Genomic DNA, 12,330 nt, shown 5'->3' on the forward strand with positions numbered 1-12,330 from the left:
AATACTATTACTGTCTACACTATTACTTTTACTTTTATACAATACTATTATTGTGTGTACTATTACTCTTACTTTTTCTACTAATACTAATACTGTTTCTATTGTTTCAATTTATATTATTACTATTTCTACCATTACTCTTACTGTTTCTATAATTTATATTTTGATCATTAATATTTCTTCTATTAATATTTTTACTAATACTATTTCTATTATTACTATTGCCACTATTACTTACTTTTCCTAGTATTACTATTTCCACTATTACTCTTACTGTTTCTATTTGTGTTATACATTTTTCTATTAATATTTTTATTAATACTATTTTTATTATTACTGTTTGTACTATTACTCTTACTTTTATTGCTAATATGATTACTGTTTGTACTATTACTCTTACTTTTTCTACTAATACTGTTAATGTTTTTACTGTTATTCTTACTTTTCTACTAATACTATTACTGTCTACACTATTGCTTTTACTTTTCTACAATACTATTATTGTGTGTACTATTACTCTTACTTTTCCTACTAATACTGTTTCTATTGTTTCAATTTATATTATTACTATTTCTACCATTACTCTTACTGTTTCTATCATTTATATTTTGATTATTAATATTTCTACTATTAATATTTTTACTTATACTATTTCTATTAATACTATTGCCACTATTACTCTTACTGTTGCTAGTATTACTAGTTCCACTAATACTCTTATTGTTTCTATTTGTGTTATTAATTCTTCTATTAATACTGTTTGTACTATTTTTCATACTTTTTCAACAAATACTATTATTGTTTGTACTATTACTCTTACTTTTTCTACTAATACTATTTCTATTGTTTCAGTTTATATTATTACTATTTCTACCATTACTCGTACTGTTTCTATAATTTAGATTTTGATTATTAATATTTCTACTATTAATAATTTTACTAATACTATTTCTATTATTACTATTGCCACTATTACTCTTAATTTTCCTAGTATTACTATTTCTACTATTACTCTTACTGTTTGTACTGTTTCTATTTGTGTTATTAATTCTTCTATTAATACTGTTTGTACTATTTTTCATCCTTTTTCTACTAAAAATATTATTGTTTGTACTAGTACTCTTACTTTTTCTACTAGTACAATACTGTTTCTATTGTTTCAGTTTATATTATTACTATTTCTACCATTGCTCTTACTGTTTCTAGAATTTATATTTTGATGATTAATATTTATACTATTAATATTTTTCTAATACTATTTCTATTATTACTATTGCCACTATTACTCTTACTGTTCCTAGTATTACTATTTCCACTATTACTCTTACTGTTTCTACTGTTTCTATTTGTGTTATTAATTCTTCTATTGATATTGTAATTAATACTGCTACTATTTTTCTTACTTTTTCTACAAATACTATTATTGTTTGTACCATTGCTCTTACTTTTTCTACTAATACTGTTTCTATTGTTTACATTTATATTATTACTATTTCTCCCATTACTCTTACTGTTTCTATAATTTTTATTTTGATTATTAATATTTTGACTAATACTATTTCTATTACTACCATTGCCACTATAACTTTCTGTTCCTACTATTACTATTTCCACTCTTACTACTATTTCTATTATACATTTTTCTATTAATATTCTTATTAATACTTTTTTTTATTATTACTGTTTGTACTATTACTCTTACTTTTATTACTAATATGATTACTGTTTGTACTATTACTTTTACTACTAATACTGTTAATGTTTGTACTCTTACTCTTACTTTTTCTACTAATACTATTACTGTCTACACTATTACTTTTACTTTTATACAATACTATTATTGTGTGTACTATTACTCTTACTTTTTCTACTAATACTAATACTGTTTCTATTGTTTCAATTTATATTATTACTATTTCTACCATTACTCTTACTGTTTCTATAATTTATATTTTGATCATTAATATTTCTTCTATTAATATTTTTACTAATACTATTTCTATTATTACTATTGCCACTATTACTTACTTTTCCTAGTATTACTATTTCCACTATTACTCTTACTGTTTCTATTTGTGTTATACATTTTTCTATTAATATTTTTATTAATACTATTTTTATTATTACTGTTTGTACTATTACTCTTACTTTTATTGCTAATATGATTACTGTTTGTACTATTACTCTTACTTTTTCTACTAATACTGTTAATGTTTTTACTGTTATTCTTACTTTTCTACTAATACTATTACTGTCTACACTATTGCTTTTACTTTTCTACAATACTATTATTGTGTGTACTATTACTCTTACTTTTCCTACTAATACTGTTTTTATTGTTTCAATTTATATTATTACTATTTCTACCATTACTCTTACTGTTTCTATCATTTATATTTTGATCATTAATATTTCTTCTATTAATATTTTTACTAATACTATTTTTATTATTACTATTGCCACTATTACTCTTACTGTTCCGACTATTACTATGTCCACTATTACTCTTATTGTTTCTACTGTTTCTATTTGTGTTATTAATTCTTCTATTAATACTGTTTGTACTATTTTTCATTCTTTTTCTACAAAAAATATTATTGTTTGTACTATTACTCTTAATTTTTCTACTAATACTGTTTCTATTGTTTCAGTTTATATTATTACTATTTCTACCATTACTCTTACTGTTTCTAGAATTTAGATTTTGATCATTAATATTTCTTCTATTAATATTTTTACTAATACTATTTTTATTATTACTATTGCCACCATTACTCTTACTGTTCCTAGTATTACTATTTCCACTATTACTCTTATTGTTTCTGCTGTTTCTATTTGTGTTTATAATTATTATATTAATACTGTTCGTACTATTTTTCATTCTTTTTCTACAAAAAATATTATTGTTTGTACTAGTACTCTTACTTTTTCTACTAATACTGTTTCTATTGTTTCAGTTTATATTATTACTATTTCTACCATTACTCTTACTGTTTCTATCATTAATATTTCTTCTATTAATATTTTTACTAATACTATTTTTATTATTACTATTGCCACTATTACTCTTACTGTTCCGACTATTACTATGTCCACTATTACTCTTATTGTTTCTACTGTTTCTATTTGTGTTATTAATTCTTCTATTAATACTGTTTGTACTATTTTTCATTCTTTTTCTACAAAAAATATTATTGTTTGTACTATTACTCTTAATTTTTCTACTAATACTGTTTCTATTGTTTCAGTTTATATTATTACTATTTCTACCATTGCTCTTACTGTTTCTAGAATTTATATTTTGATGATTAATATTTCTTCTATTAATATTTTTACTTATACTATTTCTATTAATACTATTGCCACTATTACTCTTACTGTTGCTAGTATTACTAGTTCCACTAATACTCTTATTGTTTCTATTTGTGTTATTAATTCTTCTATTAATACTGTTTGTACTATTTTTCATACTTTTTCAACAAATACTATTATTGTTTGTACTATTACTCTTACTTTTTCTACTAATACTATTTCTATTGTTTCAGTTTATATTATTACTATTTCTACCATTACTCGTACTGTTTCTATAATTTAGATTTTGATTATTAATATTTCTACTATTAATAATTTTACTAATACTATTTCTATTATTACTATTGCCACTATTACTCTTAATTTTCCTAGTATTACTATTTCTACTATTACTCTTACTGTTTCTACTGTTTCTATTTGTGTTATTAATTCTTCTATTAATACTGTTTGTACTATTTTTCATCCTTTTTCTACAAAAAATATTATTGTTTGTACTAGTACTCTTACTTTTTCTACTAGTACAATACTGTTTCTATTGTTTCAGTTTATATTATTACTATTTCTACCATTGCTCTTACTGTTTCTAGAATTTATATTTTGATGATTAATATTTATACTATTAATATTTTTCTAATACTATTTCTATTATTACTATTGCCACTATTACTCTTACTGTTCCTAGTATTACTATTTCCACTATTACTCTTACTGTTTCTACTTGTGTTAATAATTCTTCTATTGATATTATTAATACTGTTTGTACTATTTTTCTTACTTTTTCTACAAATACTATTATTGTTTGTACTGTTACTTTTTCTACGAATATTAATACTGTTTCTATTGTTTAAATTTATATTATTACTATTTCTACCATTTTTCTTACTGTTTCTATAATTTATATTTTTATCATTGATATTTCTTCTATCAATATTTTTACTAATACTATTTCTATTATTACTATTGCCACTATTACTCTTACGTTTCCTAGTATTACTATTCCACTATTACTTTTACTGTTTCTACTGTTTCTATTTGTGTTATTAATTCTTCTATTGATATTGTTATTAATAATGTTTGTATTATTTTTCTTACTTTTTCTACAAATACTATTATTGTTTGTACTGTTACTCTTACATTTTCTACTAATATTAATACTGTTTCTATTGTTTCAATTTATATTATTACTATTTTTACCATTACTCTTACTGTTCCTAGTATTACTATTTCCACTATTACTCTTATTGTTTCTGCTGTTTCTATTTGTGTTATTAATTCTTCTATTAATACTGTTTGTACTATTTTTCATTCTTTTTCTACAAAAAATATTATTGTTTGTACTAGTACTCTTACTTTTTCTACTAATACTGTTTCTATTGTTTCAGTTTATATTATTACTAGTTCTACCATTACTCTTACTGTTTCTATAATTTATATTTTGATCATTAATATTTCTTCTATTAATATTTTTACTAATACTATTTTTATAATTACTATTGCCACTATTACTCTTACTGTTCCTAGTATTACTATTTCCACTATTACTCTTATTGTTTCTACTGTTTCTATTTGTGTTATTAATTCTTCTATTAATACTGTTTGTACTATTTTTCATCCTTTTTCTATAAAAAATATTATTGTTTGTACTAGTACTCTTACTTTGTCTACTAGTACAATACTGTTTCTATTGTTTCAGTTTATATTATTACTATTTCTACCATTGCTCTTACTGTTTCTAGAATTTATATTTTGATGATTAATATTTATACTATTAATATTTTTCTAATACTATTTCTATTATTACTATTGCCACTATTACTCTTACTGTTCCTAGTATTACTATTTCCACTATTACTCTTACTGTTTCTACTTGTGTTAATAATTCTTCTATTGATATTATTAATACTGTTTGTACTATTTTTCTTACTTTTTCTACAAATACTATTATTGTTTGTACTGTTACTTTTTCTACGAATATTAATACTGTTTCTATTGTTTAAATTTATATTATTACTATTTCTACCATTTTTCTTACTGTTTCTATAATTTATATTTTTATCATTGATATTTCTTCTATCAATATTTTTACTAATACTATTTCTATTATTACTATTGCCACTATTACTCTTACGTTTCCTAGTATTACTATTCCACTATTACTCTTACTGTTTCTACTGTTTCTATTTGTGTTATTAATTCTTCTATTGATATTGTTATTAATACTGTTTGTACTATTTTTCTTACTTTTTCTACAAATACTATTATTGTTTGTACTGTTACTCTTACATTTTCTACTAATATTAATACTGTTTCTATTGTTTCAATTTATATTATTACTATTTCTACCATTACTCTTACTGTTCCTAGTATTACTATTTCCACTATTACTCTTATTGTTTCTGCTGTTTCTATTTGTGTTATTAATTCTTCTATTAATACTGTTTGTACTATTTTTCATTCTTTTTCTACAAAAAATATTATTGTTTGTACTAGTACTCTTACTTTTTCTACTAATACTGTTTCTATTGTTTCAGTTTATATTATTACTATTTCTACCATTACTCTTACTGTTTCTATAATTTAGATTTTGATCATTAATATTTCTTCTATTTATATTTTTACTAATACTATTTTTATTATTACTATTGCCACCATTACTCTTACTGTTCCTAGTATTACTATTTCCACTATTACTCTTATTGTTTCTGCTGTTTCTATTTGTGTTTATAATTATTCTATTAATACTGTTCGTACTATTTTTCATTCTTTTTCTACAAAAAATATTATTGTTTGTACTAGTACTCTTACTTTTTCTACTAATACTGTTTCTATTGTTTCAGTTTATATTATTACTATTTCTACCATTACTCTTACTGTTTCTATAATTTATATTTTGATGATTAATATTTATACTATTAATATTTTTCTAATACTATTTCTATTATTACTATTGCCACTATTACTCTTACTGTTCCTAGTATTACTATTTCCACTATTACTCTTATTGTTTCTACTGTTTCTATTTGTGTTATTAATTCTTCTATTAATACTGTTTGTACTATTTTTCATTCTTTTTCTACAAAAAATATTATTGTTTGTACTATTACTAATACTGTTTCTATCGTTTCAATTTATATTATTACTATTTCTACCATTACTCCTACTGTTTCTATAATTTATATTTTGATTATTAATATTTTTACTAATACTATTTTTATTATTACCATTGCCACTATAACTCTTACTGTTCCTACTATTACTATTTTCATTCTTACTCTTTCTACTATTTCTATTTGTGTTATAAATGTTTCTATTAATATTCTTATTAATACTATTTTTACTATTATTGTTTGTACTATTACTCTTACTACTAATATGATTACTGTTTGTACTATTTCTCTTACTTTTTCTACTAATACTGTTAATGTTTGTACTGTTACTCTTACTTTTTCTACTAATACTATTACTGTCTGTACTATTATTTTAACTTTTTCTACAATACTGTTACTGTTTGTACTATTTCCACAACTACACTTGCTGTTCCTACTAATAGAATTTCCACCATTACTCCTACTGTTCCTACTATTACTAATGCCACTATTATTCTTACTGTTCCTACTATTACTTTTTCCACCATTAATCTTACTGGTTCTACTATTTCTATTTCGATTATTATTTCTACTATTAATATTTTTAAAAATGCTGTTTCTATTGTTACTATTTCCAGAATTATTCTTACTGTTCCTACTATTCCTATTTCCACCATTACTCTTACTGTTTTGACTATTTCTATTTCCTATTAAAATATTTGCTATTAATATTTTTATAACACCGTTTTTACTATTACTATTTCTATTATTGCTATTTATACAACTAGTAGATGAGATAACAGGCGTTGGATCTTTAGCCTGAGTAGTGATGCCATTAGTATTCTCTCTTAGGCATCTTTGGCACAGAATTAACAGCTGGTAACGGTGCCTGATGTGGCTTAGCCCAGAGGCGTTCCAGAGAGCAGTTAACATCCTCTGTCCTTTTGGCATCCAGGGGCCACTGGTAGATTTTCTGTACCAGTGGTTTAAGTCCTCGGTGAGGGACAGGTTTCACACTTGGTGGTATATGTGGCAACTTTGGAACCTTGTCATACATAGGTAACGGAAGAGTGTTCTTTGGCAAAGGGTTCACTTTCATTCCATGTCCCCAGGCCTTGGGATAATCGTCAGCCTGCCAGGCAGTTAAGGCATCTTTTTTGGGGTAACCCTCCAGTTCTTTCCTGGGTAGAAGAAATAAATTCTAACATAAGAAAAGCAACATAATCACTGGAAAGAAGCGATTTACTGTTTGCTGTACAGTAAGTGATAGTCAGTTGTAGAAAAATGAAGGGCAGCGGCATAACTACAGCTGACAAGGGTGCAGATAAGGGGAGTGTGATGGGGGGCAGAAAGATAAGGGCAATTTATAACTACAGCTGGCAGGGGTGAAGCTAAGGGGGCTGGTGATGCAAACAATGAAATGCAGTGGCATAACTACAGCTAGCAGGGCGCAGTTGGGGGGGGCTGGTGGAGAATGTAACGGAGCGGAGTGGCGTAACTGCAGCTGGCAGGGCGTAGTTGGGGGGCTGGTGGGGAATGTGATGGAGCGGAGTGGCATAACTGCAGCTGGAGTAGCCCATGCGGGGGCTATGGGGCCTGGTGATGCTGGTCCATCCTTTCTGGGGGCCACTGGTCTGATCTCATGAGCATGCACATGGCGGCCATCACATACACAAGTGAAGCCCTGTTTATGCTTTCAACTCCAGAACTGAAACCCTAAATGTGACTTCACTGAGTCTGCGCCGCCCCTTGCACAGAAGAGCAGAGAGGAGGCCTCAAGGGACAGATTGCCCCTAAATTATGCTGTAGGATCGGCGGTTAAGTCTTACACCTCTATGTGTGGGGGAACCAGCTGTCTACTTCCCCCTAGAGCAGAATGTAATGTATTAGGGCTCTCTCTATGTAAATGATCTGATGCTGCTTCCAAGTACTATGTTGTGCTCACTCCTGGGCAGAGTCATCCCTACATGTGTGCAGGGAGCCGCCCTGGAGTGAGTATAACATATATGAAACCTAAGTCAGGAGCAGAGTCAGGTCAGTTACGTTCAGCACGCTAATATGTGTTATGCTGTCTCCTGGGCGAGGGGGCCGCATTATTTCTCAAACACATAGCACATGGCGTACTATATAAGAGAACTCTTATATAAATGTCACTGGCTCACTTGCCCATGTCTATAAGCCAACACTTCAGCCAGAGCAGTGATAGGCTTTATAATCTCCTTATACCAGATGTGTGAGAGGGAGACATGGCGGTGTTACTCACGTGGTAAATGTCTGGAGGTCCCGCGCTGTAGTGGAAGTATACATGTCATTCTTGCTGAAGACCCTCTATAGACCAACAAAAAAGTTACTATTTTATTAGCAATTTGTCCATGGGGGAAAATAATCTATTAAAATCTATAAGTGATATTTTGTTTTAAAATATTATATTCTATAGAAATGTTACTGAGCCTGTGCCCCAGATACTGCACCTATCACATACCCTATACATGTATGATATTGCTATACTCTCTTTCTATTGTCTCTGTTGTGAAACCTACAGCTCAGATGTGAGGAACCAGTTGTTTTCCAGTAAGAGAGTTACTTTAGCCACCAGAAATCCTGCAAGGAAGAGGTTGGCAGGGAATGCTGGGACTTGTGGTATGAGGGCTACAGGCAGGGGTGGGCTGGGCCAGGGGGAAGGGTACCATATGTGCCACGGGCCAGTAGACTTTTCCTTCAGAGAGGGATGGTGTCACACTGCACATGCATGACTTACGGCCGGGTGACAGGCAGAAAGTGCTCTGCAGTCACTCTGACTGCATTCTCTGCCTGTTACCGGGCTGTCTGTCACATCCATGCAGCTTGTGGCTGCACATTGAGCACATCTTTTCTGAGTCTGCTCTGTTGCAGGGGCTGTGTGCAGTCAGTGTGCACTGGTTTCTGCCTGAGTCTGTAGTCTGTCCCTCCCCTTGGGCCCTCCCTGCTTGAGAACCCTGAGTCTCCACCCCTGCTATCCCCTGTCTGTCACTACTCTGAATCTATCTGACCTCACACTCTGCTACTGAATCTACTCCCTCCACGTCCCGGGCAAGACCCTGCCCCCTCCTCTACCCTATCTGACTGTTCTAATCTCTTTCCTGTCCCCGGCTAAGATCCTAATGCAGATGGTCTCTGCATTATCTAGCGATTACCGCAATGATCTGCATTATCTGTCAGCCACTGCGACGCTCACTGACCTGGTGGTCGGTGCAAATCTCTCTACATTATCTGGCGGTCACTGTGATGTTCACTGCTTTATACGGCAGTCACCGTAATATTCTCTGCATTATATGGCTGCCACTGTGATGTTACTTGCTTTATATGTCGGTCGCCATAATATTCTCTGCATTACAATAGTGGTCACTGCAACGCTCTCTGTATATTATATACTGGTTGTTCGCCACTGTATGAATCATCTAACGTCTCTCTTGCCTTATACTAGAAAAATAAAATATGTTAGGTGAAATTAAAGAAGAATTCTTAAGGACGGGGTGCCCAGTGTGCAAAAATGTCTAGGTGCAGCTAGGGCCGGCCCTAGCCCAAATTTTTTGGTAAGCGAGTAGGTTTTTTGGCGCCCCCCCCTATGCAGTGCCCGCGGTAGTGGTCCCCCCTGTGCAGTGCCCCTTGTGCCCCATTAGTAAGCTTATATAGTGCCCCCAGTAGTAGTCCCCCTATGCAGTGCCCCCAGTAGTAGTCCTTCCCCCATGCAGTAGTAGTAATCCCCCTTCTTGTAGTGCCCCTAGTAGTCCCCCCTTGTAGTAGTCCCCCCATTGTTGTGCCCCCAGTAGTAGTCCCCCCCCAGTAGTAATCCTCCCTTCAAGTGCCCCCAGTAGTAGCCCCCCTTCAAGTGCCCCCAGTAGTAGCCCCAATTCTAGTGCCCCCAGTATTAGCCCCCCTTCAAGTGCCCCCAGTAGTAGTCCCCCTTCTAGTGCCCCCAATAGTAATCCCCCCTTCAAGTGCCCCCAGTAGTAGTCCCCCCTTCTAGTGCCCCCAGTAGTAATCCCCCCTTCTAGTGCCCCCAGTAGTAATCCCCCTTCAAGTACCCCCAGTAGTAATCCCCCCTTCAAGTGCCCCCAGTAGTAATCCCCCCTTGTAGCCCCCCCCAGTAGAGACACATGTAATAAAAAAAACAAAAAAACAAAACACTTACCTGAACACCCCGCTCCTGCTCCCGCCGCCGATATCAGCTACTCCCGACCATTCTCCAGGGCCGCTTTGCATTATGGGAGAGACGTCGTCATGACATCATGACGACGTCTCTCCCATTACCCACTGCGGGAGCCGGAAGATGGCTCCCGCAGTGGGAGCTGCAGCAGCCGATGAGTGTCTGACAGACTCTCATCAGCTGCTGAAACAAACACACAGCTGCCGGCTCCGGTGGCTGTATGTTTGGCACTGTGTAGCGCTGACCGAACTCCGTCCGGTCAGCGCTACACGCGCGGTGCAGCTGTGTCACAGAGACACAGTCTGCACCGCGGTAAGCCACTGAAATCTGCATGGCTGCGGCGCCCTTCACTATGTGGCGCCTTACGCGGCCGCGTACCATGCGTAACCATAGAACCGGCCCTGGGTGCAGCTACAGTATACATGTGACAGTGGACATAGCTCTGTTAAAGAGCCAGACCCAATTCCAGGATCTTGGGTAGGCGGCTTATATTTACAATTGTTTGCTAAACTATTTTAAGTCAGTGAATGAGTAAAAACATGCATTTCACGCTTTCACTGCTGCTGCCATTGTTAAATGCGCTGAACTCTTGTCTGACTGTGGCCTATAAGTTCCCATATGAGGTTTTTAATTAATTGATATTTTCCGTTCCGTCGCCTTTGAACTTATCAATAAAAACAGCACATGTGGTGCAGCTTCATAGCCTTTGAGCATAATGAAGATATTCTACCTGGGCTGTTAACTTATTGTTCACTATCAAGTAGAAAAATACATTATTATTATTATTAATCCACATTTGTACTATTTTTATTTATTTTTTACTTATAGAATGGGGATTTGTTAACCATGCTTTTATAAATTATCATAATCACGAGAATGGTCCCTGTATTGTATTCCAGTCATTGGAACAGTCCCTATATAACTGTTGCTAGAATTGCCTGTATTATATATATATATATATATATATATATTATATATATATATATATATATATAGAGGGCTGGTGCAAGGTTTCTTGGCACCCTAGGCATTTCTTCAGCTTTGCGCCCTTCCCCCCTCGGATAGTTAAACAAGCCCTTATACAGTGCCCCCCGCAGTGGTATCCTCTATGCAGTGCCCCCAGTAGTGCCCCTTATACAATGCCTCCAGTAGTGGTCCCCCTATGCAGAGCCCCTTATATAATGCCCCCAGTAGTAGTCCCACCTACGCAGTGCCCCTTATATAGTGCCCCAGGTAGTGGTCCCCCTATGCAGTGCCCCTTATATAATGTCCCCAGTAGTAGTCCCCCCCTGTGCAGTGCCCCTTATATAGTGCCCCGAGTAGTAGCCTCCCACTAGCAGTGCCCCAAGTAGTAGCCTCCCCCCAGCAGTGCCCCCAGTAGTAGCCTCCCCCAGACAGACACACACGTAAAAAAACAAAACAAAACTCCACTCACCTTAATCCCCACTCCGGCATCCGCTGGTCTGTCCCCCGTGCTCCGGCAGTCCCCGCGGGGCGCTTTGCATGATGGGAGAAACGTCATGATGTCTCTCCCATCACCCACTGTGGGAGCCGGAAAATGTAGCTCATGAGTGATCTCCAGCCCGGCTCCGGCACTGGGCACAGCAGCCGATGAGAGTCTGTCTGACTCTCATCTACTGCTTAAAACAAACACACAGCTGCCGGATGTGTGTTTGTTCCTGTTAGTGTAGTGCGGACTGCACTTATGTGCTGTCCACACTACCGCCCTGCAGGGCCCTGTATATA

The 12,330-nt window shown here is 33.4% G+C and overlaps 1 protein-coding gene across 1 annotated transcript; it reads right to left on the bottom strand.

Moving 5' to 3' along the window:
• Nucleotides 1-7,233: 7,233 nt before the first annotated feature.
• Nucleotides 7,234-12,106, bottom strand: LOC148522923 (stabilizer of axonemal microtubules 3-like). The gene is made up of 3 exons (XM_088473541.1): nt 12,020-12,106; nt 8,662-8,726; nt 7,234-7,579 (listed from the first exon to the last, which is right to left on the bottom strand). The coding sequence occupies exons 1-3, from the start codon at nt 12,104-12,106 to the stop codon at nt 7,234-7,236; spliced, it is 498 nt and encodes a 165-aa protein (XP_088329667.1).
• Between the last annotated feature and the right edge of the window lie 224 nt (nt 12,107-12,330).

Source organism: Taudactylus pleione, unplaced genomic scaffold, assembly GCF_031769625.1.
Source record: "Taudactylus pleione unplaced genomic scaffold, aTauple2 ptg000136l, whole genome shotgun sequence".
NCBI lineage: Eukaryota > Metazoa > Chordata > Amphibia > Anura > Myobatrachidae > Taudactylus > Taudactylus pleione.